We start from the raw sequence: 20,707 nt of genomic DNA on the forward strand, positions 1-20,707 counted from the left end.
GATTTCTATGTGTTAATTTTGTATCTTGCAACTTTGTTGAATTCAGGTATTAGATGTAGTAATTTTGGAGTGGATTCTTTAGGGTTTTTTATGTACAATATCATATCATCTGCAAACAGGGACAGTTTAAGTTCTTCCTTACCAATCTGGATGCCCTTTATTTCTTTGTGTTGTCTAATTGTTGTGGCAAGTACCTCCAGAACTATGTTGAATAGAAGTGGAGAGAGTGGGTATCCTTTTCATGTTCCCGTTCTTAAAGGAAAGGCTTTTGGCTTCTCGCTGTTAAGTATGATGTTGGCTGTGGGTTTGTCATATATGGCCTTTGTTATGTTGAGATAATTGCCCTCTATACCCATTTTGCTGAGAGTTTTTATCATGAATGGATTTTGAATTTTGTCAAATGCTTTTTCGGCATCTATGGAGATGATCATGTGGTTTTTGTCCTTTTTGTTGATGTAGTGGATGACGTTGATGAATTTTCTAATATTGTACCATCCTTGTATCCCTGGAATAAATCCTACTTGATCATGGTGGATGATTTTTTGGATATATTTTTGAATTTGGTTTGCTAACATTTTGCTGAGGATTTTTGCATGTTTGTACACCGGGGATGTTGGTCTGTAATTTTTTTTGTGGTGTCTTTCCCTGATTTTGGTATTAGAGTGATGATGGCCTTGTAGAATGAGTTTGGAAGTATTCCCTCTTCTACTTTTTGGAAAACTGTAAGGAGGATGGGTATTAGGTCTTCACTACATGTTTGTTAAAGTTCAGTGGTGAAGCCATCTGTACCATGGGTTTTGTTCATAGGTAGTTTTTTGATTACCAATTCAATTTGGTTGCTGGTAATTGGTCTGTTCAGATTTGCTGTTTCTTTCTGGATCAGCCTTGAAAGGTTGTATTTTTCTAGAAAATTGTCTGTTTCTTCTATGTTATACAGTTTGTTAGCATATAATTTTTCATAGTATTCTCTAATAATTCTTTGTATTTCTGTGGTGTCTGTAGTGATTTTTCCTTTCTCATTTCTGATTCTGTTTATGTGTAGACACTCTTTTTATCTTGGTAAGTCTGGCTCTGGGTTTATCTATTTTTTTTAATTTTCTCGAGGAACCAGCTCCTGCTTTCATTGCTTCTTTCTATTGTTTTATTCTTCTCGATTTTATTTATTTCTGCTCGAATCTTTATTATGTCCGTTCTTCTACTGACTTGGGGCCTCATTTGTTCTTCTTTTCCTAGTTTCATTAATTGTGCATTTAGACTGTTCATATGGGATTGTTCTTTCCTGATGTAGGCCGGTTTTGCAATATACTTTCCTCTTAGCACTGCTTTAGCTGCGTCCCATAGATTTTGAGGTGTTGAATTATTGTTTTCATTTGTCTCCATATATTGCTTGATTTGTTTTTATTTGTCATCGATCCACTGGTTATTTAGGAGCATGTTGTGAAGCTTCTATGTGTTTGTGGGATTTTTCATTTTCTTGGAGTAACTTATTTCTATTTTCATACCTTTGTGGTCTGAGAAACTGGCTGTTATAATTTCAATCTTTTTAAATTTACTGAGGCCCCTTTTTTTGCCTAGTATATGATCTATTCTTGAAAATGTCCCATGTGCACTTGCAGAATGTGTATTCTGCTGCTTTTCAGTGGAGAGTTCTGTAGATGTCCTTTAGGTCCATCTGTTTAATGTGTTGCTCAGTGCCTCTGTCTCCTTATTTATTTTCTGTCTGGTTGATCTGTCCTGTGTAGTGAATGGAGCGTTGAAGTCTCCTAGAATGAATGCATTGCATTCTGTTAAGTCTGTTAGTATTTGTTTCACATATGTAGGTGCTCCTATGTTGGATGCATAGATATTTATAATGGTTATATCTTCTTGTTGGATTGACCCCTTTATCATTATGTAATGTCCTTCTTTATCTCTTGTGACTTTCTTTGTTTTGAAGCCTATTTTGTCTGATACTAGTACTGCAACACCTGGTTTTTTCTCCTTGTTGTTTGCATGTGTGTATGTCTTTGGGCTTAAAGTGTTCTCCTGTAGGCAGCATATAGATGGGTCTTTTGTTTTCATCCATTCAGTGACTGTGTCTTTCGATTGGTGCATTCAGTCCATTTACATTTAGGGTGATTATTGATAGGTATGTACTTACTGCTATTGTAGGCTTTAGATTCGTGGTTACCTAAGGTTCAGGGGTATCTTCCTTAGTATCTAACAGTGTAACTTAACTAACTTACTATGCTATTACAAACACAATGTAAACGTTATGTTTTTCTCCTCCTTTTTCTTCCTCCTCCATTCTTTATATATTAGGTATCAGATTTTGTACTCTTTGTCTCTCCACTGATTGACTTTGGGTTAGTTGATTTAATTTTGCATTTGCTTAGTAATTAACTGTTCTACTTCCTTTACTGTGGTTTTATTACCTCTGATGACAGCTTTTAAACCTTAGGTACACTTCCGTCTATAGCAGCCCGTCCAAAATACACTGTAGAGGCGGTTTGTGGGAGTTAAATTCTCTCAGCTTTTGTTTATCTGGAAATTGTTTAATCCCTGTTTCAAAGTTAAAAGATAATATTCCTGGGTAAAGTACTCTTGGTTCAAGGCCCTTCTGCTTCACTGCATTAAATATATCATGGCACTCCCTTCTGGCCTGTAAGGTTTCTGCTGAGAAGTCTGACGATAGTCTGATGGGCTTTCCTTTATATGTGATCTTATTTCTCTCTCTGGCTGCTTTTCATAGTCTGTCCTTATCCTTGATCTCTGCCATTTTATGTATTATATGCCTTGGTGTTGTCTTCCTTGGGTCCCTTGTGTTGGGAGATCTGTGCACCTCCATGGCCTGAGACACTATCTCCTTCCCCAATGTTTTCAGCAATTACCTCCTCAAAGACATTTTCTATCCCTTTTTCTCTCTTCTTCTTCTTCTGGTACCTCTGTAATGTGGATATTGTCCCATTTGGATTGGTCACGCTGTTCTCTCAATATTCTTTCATTCTTAGAGATCCTTTTTTCTCTCTGTGCCTCAGCTTTTTTGTATTCCTCTTCCCTAATTTCTATTTCATTTATCATCTCCTCCACCATATCTAATCTGCTTCTGAAATCTTCCTCTGTATGTTTCATTTTTGATATTCTGTTCTATAAAGATTGGATCTCTGACTGGAATTCATCCCTGAGTTCCTGAATATTTTTCTGTACCTACATGAGCATGTTCATGATTTTTATTTTGAAATCTCTTTCAGGAAGATTCATGAGGTGGATTTCATGAATGTATTTATAATTTTGCTTTGAACCAGGTTCCTTTGATGTTTCATATTTGTATGTGGCGCCCTCTAGTGCCCATAAGCTCTACTCTCTGGAGGTGCTTAGCCCCTGGAATAATGTCAGGGGTCGCAGTGGAGTGGTGTTGGTGTCTGGGGGAGGAAAGAGGTGTTTCCTGCTTTCCAGCTGCTATGGCTGTCTCCAGTGCCAGAACCAGTGGGCCGAGCACACAGGTGTAAGCCTCTATGCTTTGTTTGTAGCTGCTGTAGGTGGGGCTTCCCTCTGGCTGGCCTAACGCCAGAGCAGGTTTTGCCGGTTTGCATGCTAGGTGCAGTCTGGCGCAGTCCTCTTTCCTGCTGCTCTTTCAGGATTAGTTGTAGTAATAATATTTTCATATTACATTTCTCCAGGTTGGCAGAAAGGCACAGCAGCCTGTGTATCACAGGGGTGGGCCTTGGAGCTGGGTAGCCAGTCAGGGAGCTGGAGCGCCTGAAGATCATGAAAGTTCCCAACCTGCTGGGCAGAATACACCCGGACAATTACACAACAGCAGTAAGCTCTGTGCAATCCTTGCTCTTTTAGCAGCCCTCTCGCTGTTAGGAAGTCTCTCAGACTGCCCGCCTTTCTTTTGCCTCAGAGCAGCTGGATATGGACCCCTGATTTCCAGAAGTAGCAGGAATTTCAGTCTCTCCAGGTATTCTGCCTGTCTTAGCTTTTCTACGGCCCCTGATCACGAAAGCACCATGTTATGTAAGTTTGTACTCCCAGATCAGATCTCCAGAGATAGATGTTCAGTAGTCCCAGGCCTCCACTCCCTCCCCACACCATTTCTCTTCTTCACACTGGTGAGCTGGGGTGGGGACAAGGCTTTGGTCCTGCCAGGCCATGGCTTTGGTACGTTACCCTGTTTCGTGAGGTTTATATTCTCCAGGTGTATGCAGTCTGGCGCAGTCCTCTTTACTGTTGCTCTTTCAGGATTAGTTGTATTAATAATATTTTCATATTACATCTGGTTTGAGGAAGCCTCTGTCGTGATCACCTCTTATGCCATCTTCAATCCCTCTCTCAAACCTTTTTGATTGTACACCCTATTGACAATGTGCATATTCCCCCAGGCATGTGCACATGTGTTTACTTATATATATATACATTTCTCTAACTTTTATGTATAATAACTCATTCAAAATATAAATTTACAAATGGTGAAATAAAGATATGACTGAAAAATAGTTTACAAATTATTTGTACTTATCAGTACTTATTTTTATTATATGGTTTCCTTTATTAACAGTACAAAAACTCCTTTTCTGGATATTTAGCTTTTTTCTTGAGGTTCTACTTTTTTACTGAAGTATACCACACATTTAGAAATGTATACAAAGCCTAAGTATATAGCTGTTGAATATTCACAAAGTAAACATATCCATGTTACCAGAACCCAGATTAAGAATTATAGCAACACTCCAAAACCCCGTGTGACTCCTTTCAGCCTCTACTGACTTGTAATACTTTTGTTTTTAATTTCATAGAGACAGAATCTTTTGGTTTGTATTTTATGTGTGTCTGCCTTCCTTTGCTTAACATCTTTTAAGACTAATCTGTTACTACATGGAGCATTTCATTGTTGTATTGTATTCTATGAAAGACTATACCACAATTTATTGATCCATTCTGTTAATGGACACTTGGGTTGTTTCTAGTATATGACTTGAGTGAGTATCCTGCTAGAAACACAGTTACACTCTTTTGGCAAATGTGTACATCTTTCTAGTTATACTTAAATTGGAATTTAAATCGGGCATGTCAATGATTGGAGCTATTAGGTACTGACAGTTTTCCAAAGTGATTGTAACCAATTTAACTCCACATCTGATTAGGATGCTTAATGCCTTGAGAGTTTTCATGGTTTCACACTATCTTGAATCAACATTTCAATTTTAGGTACACTTTCCTAGATTTTAAAATAGCATTACTGAAAAGTTCAGTTGTTTTTGACTGATTCTTGTCAGATCCAATTATAGGTTGTCACTGTTTCTACCTTGCTATGTGGCTGATGAAGAGTCTATATCAAAGTTAGAAGTGTCAGCCCCATCTTTTTCTCATTTGCTTGTGATTTGTTATTATTGTTTTCAAGCTGGCTTCTTTGCAGGAATTTCTAAAAGCCAAGCCTACATTGTGAAGGTGATTTTCACTAACTAGGCAATCTACTGAATCACAAAGATGAGTGAGAGTGCCATTTTGCACTCCACCCCCCACCATTACATCTTACTCTTCCCTCAGATGCCAACCTGGAGACGAAGAGAAAAATGAGCATTGGTAAAAGGACCAAGAAGGACGCCAGCGTCCACCACTCTGGCACGTCTTAATTTGTTTCTGCTGTGGGTGAGGGCTCCTCTAGTATTTACTTTCCAAGTCCCCAAAGTTTGGGGTCTACTGGAGCAGTGCTTCTTACTATTCTTGAATCAATACATTTCTTGTGATAAAAGCTAAGGAATCCCTCCACAGAAAAAATACAAACAACATCTATACACAATTTCAGGGGATTTATCAATTCTTTAAGTCTATCTGGCCTCATATTAAAAATCCTTACTTAGAATTCAAAATGATTTTCTAATTAGAAGGATGGCAGAGGTTTATTAGGAACTACAAATCTATTTCACTTTAAATTAATTTCTCTTTAACAAGCAAGGAACAAAAAACAGTGAAGGCTGCCTTTGTTGCATGTACTGTTTGGTGGGAAATCGAGATAACAAATAACATACATCTAAAATATAACATCAAGCACCATTAAGTGTCATATAGAAAAAAATAAGAGCAGGGCAAGGAAAGATACTTCCACAGGGTCTCAATCTGTATGTTTGCATGTAAGGGAGAAAGGGAGCAAGTGTGCATGAGAGCATGAGCACAAAAACAGGTGAGGCAGGGAGGAACTTTCTGAGGAGGTGACACAGGAGCACAGACATGAATGAGATGAGGGCTGAGACCTGACTACCTGGAGGAACAGCTGAGGGAACAGAGTATGTGCTTGACTTGCTTGAGATAGTAAGCAGGCCACTACTGTTCTGTTTGAGTGACCAAAGGAAGAGTGGCAGGTAAGAAGGTCAGGAGGAGTACCCACTGCCAAACCATCAGCTAAAGCTGACAAATACAGCATTACAAGTTAATTCTTTGAGACTAATTCTCATAAGCAAGCAAGTAATAAAATTCTAATGATGACTGGGCTAATAAACTATCACAGTGGGAATTTCATTTAACAACAGTTATCAAATTAAAAACATATATTTCTTTAATTTCTGTAGGCAAATCCATTTTTCTCTTCACTTGGAATTTCAGGGAATGATTACATTTTTTTTTTTTGAGAGGGCATCTCTCATATTTATTGATCAAATGGTTGTTAACAACAATAATATTCTGTATAGGGGACTCAATACACAATCATTAATCAACCCCAAGCCTAATTCTCAACAGTCTCCAATCTTCTGATGCATAACGAACAAGTTCTTACATGGTGAACAAGTTCTTACATAGTGAATAAGTTCTTACATGGTGAACAGTGCAAGGGCAGTCGTATCACAGAAATTTTCAGTTTTGATCATGCATCATGAACTATAAACAATCAAGTCAGATATGATTATTCGTTTGATTTTTATACTTGATTTATATGTGAATCCCACATTTCTCCCTTATTATTATCATTATTTTTAAATAAAATGCTGAAGTGGTAGGTAGATGCAAGATAAAGGTAGAAAACATAATTTAGTGCTGTAAGAGGGCAAATGTAGATGATCAGGTCTGTGCCTTTAGACTAAGTATTGATCCAAGCTAGACAAGGGCAACAAAACATCCACGGATGCAGAAGATTTCTTTTAAAACAGGGGGGGTGAGGTTCTAAGCCTCACCTCTGTTGATTCCCAATTTCTCACCTGATGGCCCCCCTGCGACTGTGCCTGTCTTAGGTTGTTCCTCCCTTGAGAAATCTTACCCGTCTCTGGCTAACCAGTCATCTTCCCGGGTTATTACATTTTTATATTATTATTTTTCTCCCCAAATATCAAAGCAATATATTTCAGAACATTTTACACAGGATGGTGTAAGAAGGATTAAACCATTATATGATGTACCTTATCATAATACTGCAGCCTGGGTGTGGACACAAACTCCCCATCCTCTGAGCGAATCAAGCGATCCAAGAATTCCTCTTTGCCTACTTCAGATGCCGCCTGGCAGAAGCATTCCAGAGCCTGAAGAAATAGAATAATCCAAAGTGACTTCTAATGGACTATTCCAATGCTAGCTGCTGTAAATCAGGGGTTTGTGTGCCAAGGAAAGCCAAAAAGAAAAAATTATTTAAGACCATTGACTATATTCACAGTTTCTGCCATTCTAAATTCTGTCTGATGCATTATTCAGTAGTTTTCTTTATCTCATTTTTACATAAATGCTACTAAAAAATAAACTTTCATAAGATAGATAATTGATGGACAGATAAATATGTAATAAAGCAAGTGTAATACAGTATGTTAACATTTGTAGAATTTAATGGTGAATATAAGATTGTTGTAAAAGTCTAAACTTTTCTGTATTTTTGAAATTTACATTAATAAGATGTAACTGAGTAACAAACTTCTCTGTGTCCTCACTAATCTGCCAAGTACAAGAAGCTGTACAGTCTCACAGGTGTATCATGCCCCTCATTGGCACCAGCAGGCTTTGTCTAGAGGAATTTATGCCTCCCATCCCCTTCAGCCCAGTCATTGAAAATTAAGTGTCCTCCTTGCACTAGAGTTTGTTCATCATTCAAACGCAGTCTACCTTCTGTCCTTCTCCTGTAACCAGGTAACATCTTCCCAGCATAAATCGACAGGAGCCGACATTGACTTGACACCAGGGATGCAGCAGTTGAATATAATCCTTAAAGGCATAAAAGGTGTTTTCTGATTAGCAAATAGATACTTAAGGAAGACACTCATTTCCAGGTTCTTCACTGAGAATCAACACAAATCTATTTCTGTGTTGACTGACTGCTACAAATCTATTTCAGTATAAATTCATTTCTCTTTAACAAGCAATGAACAAAACTCTGAAGGCTGCCTTTGTTGCATTTACTTTTTAGTGGGAAATCCAGATAACAAATAACACATAGATATCTAAAATACAACATCAAACATGGTTAAGTGTCATATAGAAAAAAACAGAGCAGGGCAAGGAGAGAGACTGCCCATAGTGTCTCAATCTGCATGTACGCATGTATGGGAGAAAGCAATCAACCCAAAAGTTGTATTTCTTCAAATCATCTGAAGATTAAAACCTAATCCTGTCAATCTACTCTTGCATTAGGCAAGCTACCGTAAGGAAGCAAACATGACTCCCATAACACCAGCACACATGTAAACGTGCATTCACCTTCCATCTTAACAATTGTCCTGTTTTTGGCATATACTGGTTCACTGACTAGATTCCTGTAAAGGATTTATATGAAGACAATGGTGTGTTTGTTTTATAAAGAGAACCTAATAGAAGTAATAAAAGAAAAAAAGATATTCTAGAGGAAAAAAAAAAATAGGAATCATACTGTCAAGCTAGAAGTAAAGAAAATCTCTCTGGGTTATGTTTTGGTACAGTTTTAAATTATTGTGGTTCTTATTAATAGCCCAATTAAAATGCAGGTAACATTTACAAAGAAAAAAATTTCAGAAATCCCATTCTTCACAATCTGAAATACTCACCTGCAATTGTACATACTGACAATTTCCCATCAAACATTCTAAAAAGAGACAACCAGGATTGCTAGGCCATCTAGCCACTGGATAAGGAGATTTACATTTTCTTGGCAAAACATAAATATACATGTTGGACAGCAAACTCCATGAACTGGATTACTTTTTTAAAAAGAAAAGGTAGCAGAGCACATGCTCTTTCTACACAATTACGTAACCTTAATATTAGACAAACACATTGGAAAGGTTATATACTAGGAGCCTAGTCACCTGGCTTAGAACTTAATTCTATGGGGTAAAGCATGTATTCCATCCCTGGGTGGTCATTTTCAGTTTTAGCTGGTATACTGCACAAGCATACTGTTGGTGCCAGGGAATACCTAGCACCTAACAAAGGAGTTGGCATATAGAGCCATTCAATAAGTATTTGGTGAATATATGTATTAAAAGAGACCTAGGTATTAAAAGTGTATGCACCAATACAATCTGGCTCAACTTCTGAGCAAAACAAAAAATTAAATAAAATACAAATTGGGATCATATCTGAAAATAACTATTATCATTTCTTGTTGGGGGAATAAACACCCAACTTCATTAAAATCTTCATGACACAGGCAGAATAAGAGCCTTAGACTATTTAGATACAAGAAACTCTTCAACTAGCTTTTAAATAAAAGGATACAAAAGCTGCAATAAATAATTGGTAATTGCAGTAGTCATTTCAGGCCAATTCAATCCAGTTTGGCTCAGAGGTGCTTTTGGCTGAGAGAAGAGATGAGATATAATGTGTTTTCTCGCAACATCTTGGAAGAATAATTCCACAATTGTCTGAGGGCTAGATACTTTTAAAAAAGAAAAAGGTAAGACAATTACCAACTTATGATGGTAACATCAATTTTCATTTCAGATAGTCTACCAATTCACTTTATGCCTGTAACAAAGAGCATTTCAAAATATGAAATGCATCATGGGTGTAATCAATGGCAATATAAATAAAACCAGTTTGTAAACTGTGAAGTACTATAAGAAATGCAATAAAAAGCCACTTAAATCAACATGTCATTTCTGTTCACTTATATTACTCCTCCAGATCCATCCATGTTGTTGCAAATGGTGGATTTATTTTCTTCTTACACCTGTGTGTTCCCTACATAGTGTTTACAATAAATACAGTCCCAAGATTCTAAGTTTCATATGAAAACAATATAAAATATATTCTCTGGAAGTAAAAAATTTTTTTTATAATTTTGGATAATTTTTTAAAAATTAAGGCATCATTGATATACAGTCTTATGAAGGTTTCACATGAGCAACATTGTGGCTTCAACATTCACCCATATTGTCAAGTCCTCCCCCCGACCCCACTGCAGTCAGTCTTATCAGCATAGTAAGATGCTGTAGATTCATTACTTGTCTTCACTTTGCCATACGACTTCCCTGTGACCTACCTACATTCTGAGTGCTAATTATAATGTCCCTTAATCCCCTTCTCCTTCCCTCCCCACCTCTCCTCTTTGGTAACCGCTAGTCCCTTTTTGGAGTCTGAGAATCTGCTGTTGTTTTGTTCCTTCAGTTTTGCTTTGTTGTTATACTCCACAAATGAGGGAAGTCATTTGGTACTTGTCTTTCTCCACCTGGCTTACTTCACTGAGCATAATACCCTCTAGCTCCATCCATGTTGTTACAAATGGTGGATTTGTTTTCTTCTTATGGCTGAATAGTATTCCACTGTGTATATGTACCACATCTTTATCTGTTCATCTACTGATGGACACAAGTTGCTTCCACATCTTGGCTACTGTAAATAGTGCTGCAATAAACATTGGGGTGCATATGTCTTTTTGGATCAGGGAGTCTTGTTTTCTTCAGGTAAATTCCTAGGAGTGGAATTCCTGGGTCAAATGGTATTTCTGTTTTTAATTTTTTGAGGAACCTCCATACTGCTTTCCACAATGGTTTAACTAATTTACATTCCCAGCAGCAGTGTAGAAGGGTTCCCCTTTCTCTGCATCCTCTCCAGCATTTGTTGTTCCTAGTCTTTTGGATGTTGGCCATCCTAACTAGTGTGAGGTGATACCTCAATGTGGTTTTAATTTGCATTTCCCCAATGATTAGTGATGTGGAGCATCTTTTCATGTGTCTGCTGGTCATCCGAATTTCTTCTTCGGAGAAGTGTCTGTTCAGATCCTCTGCCCATTTTTTAATTGGGTTATTTGTTTTCTGGGTTGGGTGTTGAGGTGTGTGAGTTCTTTATATATTTTGGATGTTAACCCCTTATCTGGTAAGTCATTTACAAATATATTCTCCTATATTGTAGGGTACCTTTTTGTTCTGCTGATGGTGTCCTTTGCTGTACAGAAGCTTTTTAGTTTGATGTAGTCCCATGTGTTCATTTTTGCTTTTGTTTCCCTTGCCCGAGAAGATGCACTCAGGAAAAAGTTGCTCGTGTTTATTATATTCAAGAGAGTTTTGCCTATGTTTTCTAGGAGTTTTATAGTGTCATGGCTTACATTCAGGTCTTTGATCCATTTCGAGTTTACTTTTGTGTATGGACTTCGACAATAATCCAGTTTCATTCTCTTACGTGTAGCTATCCAGTTTGCCAACACCATTTGTTGAAGAGGCTGTCATTTCCCCCATTGTATACATGGCTCGTTTATCAAAGTACACAGTAAATTCTAAAAATGTTTTTGTTGAATTAATCACTGGAGCATCAGTATACAATGGAAAAGTAGCATTGTTTATATATCTGCAATACCCTTAATTTATGCCTGATTTAGGACTATGGTTTCTTGAACTCCTTTGTCGCAGCTAGAGATTCAGACCATAGCTTGCTTATACCCTCCCGAAGTGAAAGCAGAGCTTAACCAATCTTTTCACAGCAAAGGTGACAAGAGATCACTTTAATAAATATGCAATAAATGTCAAACTTAAAATCAAATGCATACACAGTCCAGTACTTACCAAACTTATTTGCCATTAAAGCACCAGAGTCAGTTAGTTCCAGTACTGCTAAGTGTTGGAGATTAGATTCCCTGTGAGAAAAAGGAAATATAGCTTAATAAATTCTTCTATGCAAACATTACTTCAACAAGTTTGCCAATCAATCACTGCCAATGTAACTACTAAGTTGCACATAAAAGCTCCACTGAAAGCACACACACACACACACACACACACACACACACACACACACACACACTCTGGAAAACATGTCATAATTTAGAGCAATGAGAACACAGAGCAGAAATTTCCTAGACCTGCCATGAAAAGCCTTACCTTGCTGCATACAGGATCATTTCTCTTACTGAAAATGTGAATCTTGTAAGTAATGGATTTTTTTCTCTTCTTTTGCTTATAAAGAAACTAAGCCTACCTTTAATAATTAGTATGTTTTTGTGTGTGGTCTAACTTCCCTGTGACCTCATCTTAATATTCTGCATCCAACAGGATTTATCTTTACGTCATACACATATATAATATATAGTAGTAAATACATATTTTTATTTTTGTAAGTTGCCTTCAACTTTCAGAAAATGATGCATCTAAAAGCTTTCTGGATTTCAAAGGAAAATCATATTATAGCATGTTTACAATTTTCAGACAATGAAAAAATAAACTATTTTAAAAATAATCAGAATAATGAAACTCACAGTGTGTCAACTGGAACATCAGTTGCCAAGCACTGACTTCCCCACTTAATGAGGTAATAAGATAAGAGTAGGGGAGCTGTTCGATGTAGTAGGTCTTGCTGAGCTTTAAAGAGCTGACCAGCTCCCAAAATCACCTACACATGATGGGTGGGTAGGGAGACAGTAAACAACAATTAGTAGTAACTCTTAAGGTTCATGTGGAGTTACAGTAAATAAACACAGTTACAAAGGGTATACAAAAAAGCAACATACACACATAGAAAAACCCATATAAAGCTATTATATTCAGATGGCAGGTGGCAAAATATCTAACCAAACACTTAACAGTATGAAAATAATCAAAAACAGCTATCAAGTCATTGGAGCTGATGGTGAAAAAGAAAATAAGAAAAAGCTTTAACGTTCATTAAATCTGTAGTTTTATTAGAATTCAAGATGGGTAATGAGGAAATCTCCTTTCTAACGGTTCTAGTCTTGGGTAAAAACAGATATGACCATTAGAAAAAAATTCAGCAATGTTATTAAAAGCTTTAAAATGTGTGAGGCCTGTGATCAATCAAAATCAATTCTAGTGTACAGAAAGTCATAGCTGTAAGGAAAAGCTGGCAATGACCTGGGTGGCCACAAGTGGGACTGGCTGAATAAATTAAGTTGTACTAGGTAACTATTAAAATTAAGTTGTAGGAGAATATTTAACCCTTGAAAATGCTGCTGAGATTTGTAAAGTAAGAATAAACACAGATTACAAAAAACACTATGAAGTATATCCTAATTTTAGAAATAAACTTTCTGCATAGAGAAAAGCACATACACAAAATGCAAACAGTGGTCATCACTGGGTAGATGACTACAGATTTTTTTTTTGTTTACAGATAATGGCTTACATTAAAGGTTCTACAATGAACATCTATTACTTCTGTGTTTAGAAAAAACAACAATGGTTATAACTAAAAACAGCAACAAAACCCCTGGGGAAATAGAAGAATCTACAAAGATTGATAAGAACTTAGTAAGGGCTTCCCTAAGTGAGACTCTCAGAAAAGGTTAGTTTTTCCTTTGGTGGTCCTAAATAAATCACTTTCCTAAATACTTTTCCTTATTTTTACCAGAAATTCTACCAGTACCAATGTATTTGAGTTAGTAATTCTGATTTAAATAGTATAAACACCTCTGGGAGCCCCAAAGGACGTTCAGTTATTTATATGTTAACATCAACTGGTTTAAAACAGATTGTTTCCTTCTCAGACTCGGAGGAAATTACCAGCTGAAAGACAAATGGGACCTCTGCCTGTAGGCAGAAAGGTGGTTTTTTAACATGGAACATTCAGCAGGATAGGAGACAAGAAGAGTCTCGTAGCCTAAGAACAGGATGGAAGAGTAAGCACAGAACAGAGTTGGGAGGACCCCAAAGACAAACTCGGCAGTCTCTGAACTCTATTTAGGATAAATCCTGTCCTGCAGAGTTCTTTTTCCTCTTCCTCTCTCCTCCACGCTGAATGGTACCCTGCTATCATATCCAAAGTAGTACTAACACTACTAAATTTTGGAAGAGCCAACCTGGGAAATTTGCCCACCACTATACATGCAAAGATTAAGAGTAAAACAATCTGCTTCATATCTGTTCTGTAACTTTAGATCATGATGTTTACTCATTCTTAATTCAACAAATATTTATAGAGCACCTATTGCAGGCCAACAACTGGAGACAGAGCAACAAAGAAAGACAGTCTCTGTGCTCATGGAGCTGACACTCTGCTACGCACCTGCAGGTTTAGATAAAATTTTAGATTTTGTAAGTTTCCTTCATGTAGTACTTACTGCATCTCCTAGCCTCATTAATAGCTGCTGTAAGATCAAAAGGTCTCGGCAGATGAGGAAACGAGTACTGGCAATTTTACACACACCTCTGCACACAAGATACCCTGCTGTGCTACCACCATAGAGCTGGGAAAGATTGATGCGAATATTCAAAGGCTGAGCTGCAATAAAAAAAAAGTTAAATGTATCATTGTTTTTCTTCTTTAAATCAAAGAGGCAGATTTGTTGTTTTGTTTTTTACCTGGATTGAATCCCTTTTCCATCTCCACTTCTGTTTCATAATCCATTTCCCGTAAAAGTAGTCCAATAGCATGGATTGGGTTCTTAATCTCTTGCAGTTTACTACAAATATCCTCCATCACATTTTCTCTATAAGGACAATACGAAACTCCTATTATTACTGAGAATATATATGACAGACTCTGTATGTACTGTAATTTACATGTTCTGTGAAACAGGAAAACCAGCCACATAATAAAGGAGTGGAGATAACCACTCTTGCATACAAGACACTTTTACTACACATACAGATTTTCCCAGAAATGACAAGACAAAATGAATGTGAGAAAAATATATTTATATTTTAGAATTTATAGCTCGGTTAATAGTTTATAGCCAGATCATAATTTATGAGTCTGTTCCAAAACTGAATTCATGTGTTAAAATTTGTTTAAAAGCTGAAACACCCATTTAGAATCATTGCAACTTATTTTAAGTCACTACTTTGTACATATTAGAACATACATTAAAAATGTGACTTTGGCACTAAAAATTGCTAAATTTTCATTAGGAAATGCACTTTACCCTAAATTCTCCTTACACATCAATAGTGATCAAATCTTCCAGAATCTGTTCTGCAGCCTTTTCTGGAGACTGTAGATTGTAACACCTCATTTCCATCATTACTGACATATCCATAGTTACTGACTCTCCAATCAGTCGTAGACATTTTATAAGACATATGACATCCCGAGCAACATCCACATCTGTGAATAAGAGAAAGTTAAGTCAAGCCAGTGAAAAGCTACTGAATAATACATTAAAATATTAATCATTAAATGCCAAAGATCTATCTGAGGTCTTAGAGATGGGTAGGCCTCTTCACTTTTCCTTAAAATATCTATGATAAGGTAAATTGACTAGGAAAGGTCAAAGTGGCAATGTATTTTTGCATCCATCTGAAACAAACCATAGGGTTCATGTAGGACGGTTTACAAAATTACTATGAATATGAATGTAACAATCACTATTACCATCAGATATAGTTGTCTCATCCTCTGTCAAAAGGTTCTCATCAGGCAGGAGATACAAATGATCCACTAAGGAGGAAGGCACAAGGAAAGACAGATACCCCTGGAAATACAAACCTTCTAGTTAAATTTTTTTTCAGTGAATGTTTAAATAATCAAGACCTGAATTTTATCACAAGGAAACACTAGACAAATCCAAATCGAGGGACACTCTACAGAACAGCAACGTATAGTCTTCAAAACAAGTCAATGTCATGAAAGATAAAGAAAGACTAACAACAATTCAAGATTAAGCTACAGAAACATAAAAACGAATATAAGCAAAATCTTGGATTGGATCCTAGATCAAGAAGAAAAATTATGGGCACAACTGGTAAAATCTGAATATAAACTGTATAATATTATATCAATGTCAAATTGCCTGACTAAATTGTGATGTGATTATGTAAAAATAGTTCTTGTTCTTAGATACATACTAAAATATGTAAAAATAAAAGCAACTTGTATGTTTACTACTAACAACTCTCAAGTGGCTCAGGAAGAAAAAAATATATTTGTAGAAGGAAGGAAAGCAAGTGGAAGTTAACAAGTGTTGAATCTGGGTGAAGGGTATATAGAAGTTCTTTGTGTGATTCTTCTAACTCTTACCTTAAGTTTGAAATCACTTCATTATAAAAGTAAATAAACACAAGTATAAATAATGTGGAAGCTATCTAAATACGAATAAACTGTATTTTTAGAAAAATAAAGTCCTACAAGCTAACTACAACCCGCAACAGACTAACACTCCGAAAGACCCACTGTGCTGCCAAAAGGCAGCTTCTGTATGCTTCAACTCCCTTACTTTTTTCAGCAGGCACATCATGTTTGTGTGTGGATTCAAATGCAGGGCAAGAGGATGAGAGAGGGCTTCTTGATACTGAAGACAACAGGCATAGAACTTGTACCAGAATTCCTGTTGTAAATTTCGAAACTCCTCCTGGGAATATTCATACTCTGTTACACTTCCTTGGAGCTGGCAATGAAAAAATAATAAATTCTACCATTTGGGATTTTTTCTCCCCCAAAACTTAACTGTCTAATATCATTCTTCTAAGTTACAGCCAAATGTTACCTTATATGTTACATGCCACAGACTATATAATTCTTTAATTAAAAAATTAAAACATTTATAGTTCCTACTAACAAGGTCTAATGAACAATCTGAACAATTCCTTAGTACTAGTCTGCCTTATGTCCAAATGGAAGAAATCACCATCCTTTCTTTGCCCAAATCTTACCTCACTTTCAACAGCTAATGTAACTTCTTTCTTTAGTTCACTCCAGGAAAGATCCAAATTCCTCTCAGTTCTTCGACAGAAAATCTAGAATTAAAAGACATTTTAGAATATTATATACTACCCCAAAGCTGAATTAAAAATATTCCAGTTTAGAAGACATTGAGGTGATATATTATACAATAGAGACTGCACAAGCCTAGAATACACATTTACTCCTAACACCATGCCAATAATTTCTATTAAGTGAAATTATAACAAGTTTGAAATAGTTTCTAAAGACCAGAATAAACTACAGAAATCCATAAATCTGTTAAGAATTACAATAGGGTACATTTGGATTATTACAAAAAGCAAAAGGAAACAGAAAGGTTTTTAGCCAGAAGGAAGTATAAGATGATGCAAAACATACACATCCTGAGACTGGCAGGAACACAAGCTAGAGTGGTGATGTGGCTGGGTACTTTACTGGGGGTGATTCTCATGAAGCATAGCATTTCGTAAATGCCTTAGTGATTAATTACTCAGTGCACAAGAGATATTACATTTGATCATTATTAACAAGGAAGAAGTTCTGATGAGATGAGAGAAAAAGTCACCTTAGGAGAGTGAACAGGTCATCCTAAAGTTTTATCAGAAAGAAAGCAGAATAGAAAACATGCAATAGTAAGATATTCACAAATGTACCTAGAAAAGTCAAGAGTCTGGGAACTACGTCACCCGAGAGAAAGTTAAGGAAGTGGATGTATTTAGACTATAGAAAGACAACATGGGAAAATTGTTAAATTATTTGAAGGATGCTTTACAGAAGAGAGACATGTTCTATGAAGTTCCAGAGGAAGGAAGCCACCAAAAGTATGAGGGTTAAATTTGTTCCAATACTGGGAAGAACTTTTAAATGACACAGTTTGGGAACAACAGATAACTCACACCAGCGCAAGTGAGAAACTCGTCATCGGAGGCAGGCAACTAGAAGCTAAATGGCTGTCTGTCAGAGAAGCCTCAAAAGGTCTTTTGAGGAAAGATCAGGAGATTCTCAGGGACCTTTCAATTCTGTGAGTGATTACTCCATTTTAAAATCCATGAAGATAACTGGAAGCCTAGGTGACTTGAAATAATTATTTTGTAAAGCATCAAGTGTCTCTTAAACCATTTGACTCTGAAGCTTAGATTTTGAGTTTTCTTAAACTGAACTCACTGTACTAACAAAAGGGTAGAAACAATACCATCAAAACTAACCAAGAAAACATTCTGGATTTCTTTCAAGTGTAGAGATTATATACCATGTAGTATGGTATCTTTTTATAATAGTGTACGCACAAGTTTCTCTTTTTACTACTGACATGCTTCATTAATTATTGGGCAAGTGCCTCCAACCTCATCTCCCTGCTGGGTGTCTTACTTAGTGGGAAAACACATTTAAAAAATTACAACAGAGTTTATGAACACATGTATACGCAATTGCAAAAATATGTTTGGTGTTTAGTATATGCAACACAACAAAAATTAATAGTAATCATTAATTACTCAATAATAGTAATAAAATAAGAGATAGTCTTAAAAAAAATTAAGTATTTTCATGCTGACCTGTAAAGCTTTACATAAAGCTGCATTTATGAAACGTCCTGGTGTAAATAGACTTTGCAAGTACATCTCCTGTTAGAATATTAAAACAAAAGTTAATATTCTAAAAAGATAAAGTTTGGGAAAAGTTGGAGAATTTAACATATTAGCACCTGAGTTTGAGTTTCTATTATGTGAATATGGTCCTAAAATACTTGAGCAATAATAAGTAGTAGGGCATTCCGTATTTTCACACTTAAGTGACAAATGCAATGTCTTTGACTCAAATAGATGTACTATACTGAAAATAGTGTAGTCCTCATGGAGCACCTCATTGGGATCCACTGGAAAACTGGTAAATCTGAGTGAAGGCTATATACAGAAGTTCTTTGTGCTATTCTTGTAACTCTTTCATTATGTTTGAAATCACTTCATTATAAAAGTAAACAAACACAAGTAAGTATAAATAATGTAGAAGCTTTCTAAATACAAATAAACTATATTTGTTGAGCTTGTCAAATGCCAATCTTAAGCTGAACAGGCAGCACCCAGTTTATTGGTGATACATGCTGGTGAGAGGATAAACTAAACTGGTTCCCTCACCATTCACAAAGTACTCATTTTATGGCTGACATATAAAAAAGGAACCAAGAGTAATAAGCATTATATATAAGACAAAAAACTGCAATAAGCTCTCACAAGTGGAGAAATGAAGTAGAGAAAGTGGGAAGTCTCATATTGCCTAATTATTTTGACCAAATTTCATAAACTAGATTTGCCAGTATGTAGCAAACCTGACCAACCTTCGTTAAAGTTTCCCTCCTTCTACTGAGGTTCTGGGGGATGATAAAGACCAAAATGAAGGAGAAAAACAAAGATTTTAATCATTAGCATATGATTTTGGCTTTTAGATACTAGTCAAGTGCCCACAAACTCTTGGTATTAAAAATTTAGCAATATTCAATTTCAGTTACTTAAAGTGGGTTTTCCAATCCTACAAATAATCATTGTTTCTAACCCAGAGGTCACAATCTTTAATCTCATTTTAACATCAACGTGTCAACAGAAAGCTTTTCTTCCATTTATCCTGAGGGTGTCCCTGAAAAACAGGGAGACTGGCTTGTTTTGCTCTCTGCTGCATTACCTTTTAAAGTCATTTTCACCAGAGCATATACCTCTATCAGAATTTACCTTATTATATGCATGTACCCACATGATTAGTATAGTGACATCTAGAATCCAGTTTCCCTTTACTAACAATTCTTTATTTCCTCTCAGGGGAACTATTCCTTCTCCACCTATGCCCCACAACAGCAAGGCCCAGGATGGATATGTTTCTCATGCCAAGCCAGATTATTCTATTCCTTCTGATCAGTGACTATGTCAAGAATTTGCACATTCCTCAAGCCAGGCCAGTGAGTGTCCATTTCAAGACCTGGGACAGAGGTATTCTCTTCACTGTGGGGTTGCTCAGTTCACAGAGCCTGAGAATAAACCCAAGGAGGAAAGCAAATAGAGATAAAAGAGAGATCAAGCCCTGAAAGTACTGTTCCAGCCATAGCTGAAACCAGGTAACTCTGGACTCAGCTGCAAAGCCATTACCTTCTCTTTTTAAGCTTAGGGTAATGTGAGGTAGGTGTTTTCACCTGAAGCTAAAAGAAATCTAATACAACTGGTTCTTTTCTAATTAATCAAGGTAAACCATCCCCTTCTGTAAGACTTTAGCATTGCTTACTCTGGGGTCTTGGTCATCTCTGATAATGATCTCTTCCTCTGGCAGAGGCTGCATAAAGACTGGATTCCACTGTCCTGCAACATTACTAAGTGGGAAAAAAAAGTTCACCAGTGTACGTAAAAATGATGAGAACAAATTAAATTTATGCTTTTGGCAGTTATCTGGGCAGGGAGGGTCCCATCATTAAATCTCTGCAATGACTGCTTGATCAATTCTTAAAAATGTCTCAAAAAAAAAAAAAAAAGGTAAGAAACTTACTTAGCGGAGTCTGGTTTTATAGACATGCTCATGCTCTTACCGGTTTTAACAGGCACTCTCCTGAAATTAAAATTCTAAACACAAATTTACAAATAGCTAACTTTTATTTTGCATTTACTATATGTTAGACATTATTCTAGGTGCAGTTTTAGATATTCATGTATACCTTATAACTTTGAAGGATGTA

At 36.4% G+C, this 20,707-nt stretch overlaps 1 protein-coding gene across 5 annotated transcripts in view; it reads right to left on the minus strand.

Annotated features, from left to right (window-relative positions):
• NUP160 (nucleoporin 160) overlaps positions 1 to 20,707 on the minus strand; it is a 61,799-nt gene that overhangs the window by 16,995 nt on the left and 24,097 nt on the right. For all 5 annotated transcript variants that reach the window (XM_057507704.1, XM_057507705.1, XM_036923935.2 and 2 more), the window contains 14 exons: positions 20,263 to 20,347; positions 18,552 to 18,620; positions 16,968 to 17,051; positions 16,532 to 16,702; positions 15,691 to 15,790; positions 15,258 to 15,423; positions 14,679 to 14,806; positions 14,438 to 14,598; positions 12,620 to 12,753; positions 11,931 to 12,001; positions 9,649 to 9,808; positions 8,976 to 9,045; positions 8,062 to 8,160; positions 7,371 to 7,490 (listed from right to left, as the gene is read on the minus strand). In XM_057507704.1, the coding sequence (XP_057363687.1) occupies positions 7,371 to 7,490; positions 8,062 to 8,160; positions 8,976 to 9,045; positions 9,649 to 9,808; positions 11,931 to 12,001; positions 12,620 to 12,753; positions 14,438 to 14,598; positions 14,679 to 14,806; positions 15,258 to 15,423; positions 15,691 to 15,790; positions 16,532 to 16,702; positions 16,968 to 17,051; positions 18,552 to 18,620; positions 20,263 to 20,347 (1,618 nt within the window). The remainder of the gene's footprint in view (positions 1 to 7,370; positions 7,491 to 8,061; positions 8,161 to 8,975; positions 9,046 to 9,648; positions 9,809 to 11,930; positions 12,002 to 12,619; positions 12,754 to 14,437; positions 14,599 to 14,678; positions 14,807 to 15,257; positions 15,424 to 15,690; positions 15,791 to 16,531; positions 16,703 to 16,967; positions 17,052 to 18,551; positions 18,621 to 20,262; positions 20,348 to 20,707) is intronic.

Source organism: Manis pentadactyla, chromosome 9 (genome assembly GCF_030020395.1).
Source record: "Manis pentadactyla isolate mManPen7 chromosome 9, mManPen7.hap1, whole genome shotgun sequence".
Lineage (NCBI taxonomy): Eukaryota > Metazoa > Chordata > Mammalia > Pholidota > Manidae > Manis > Manis pentadactyla.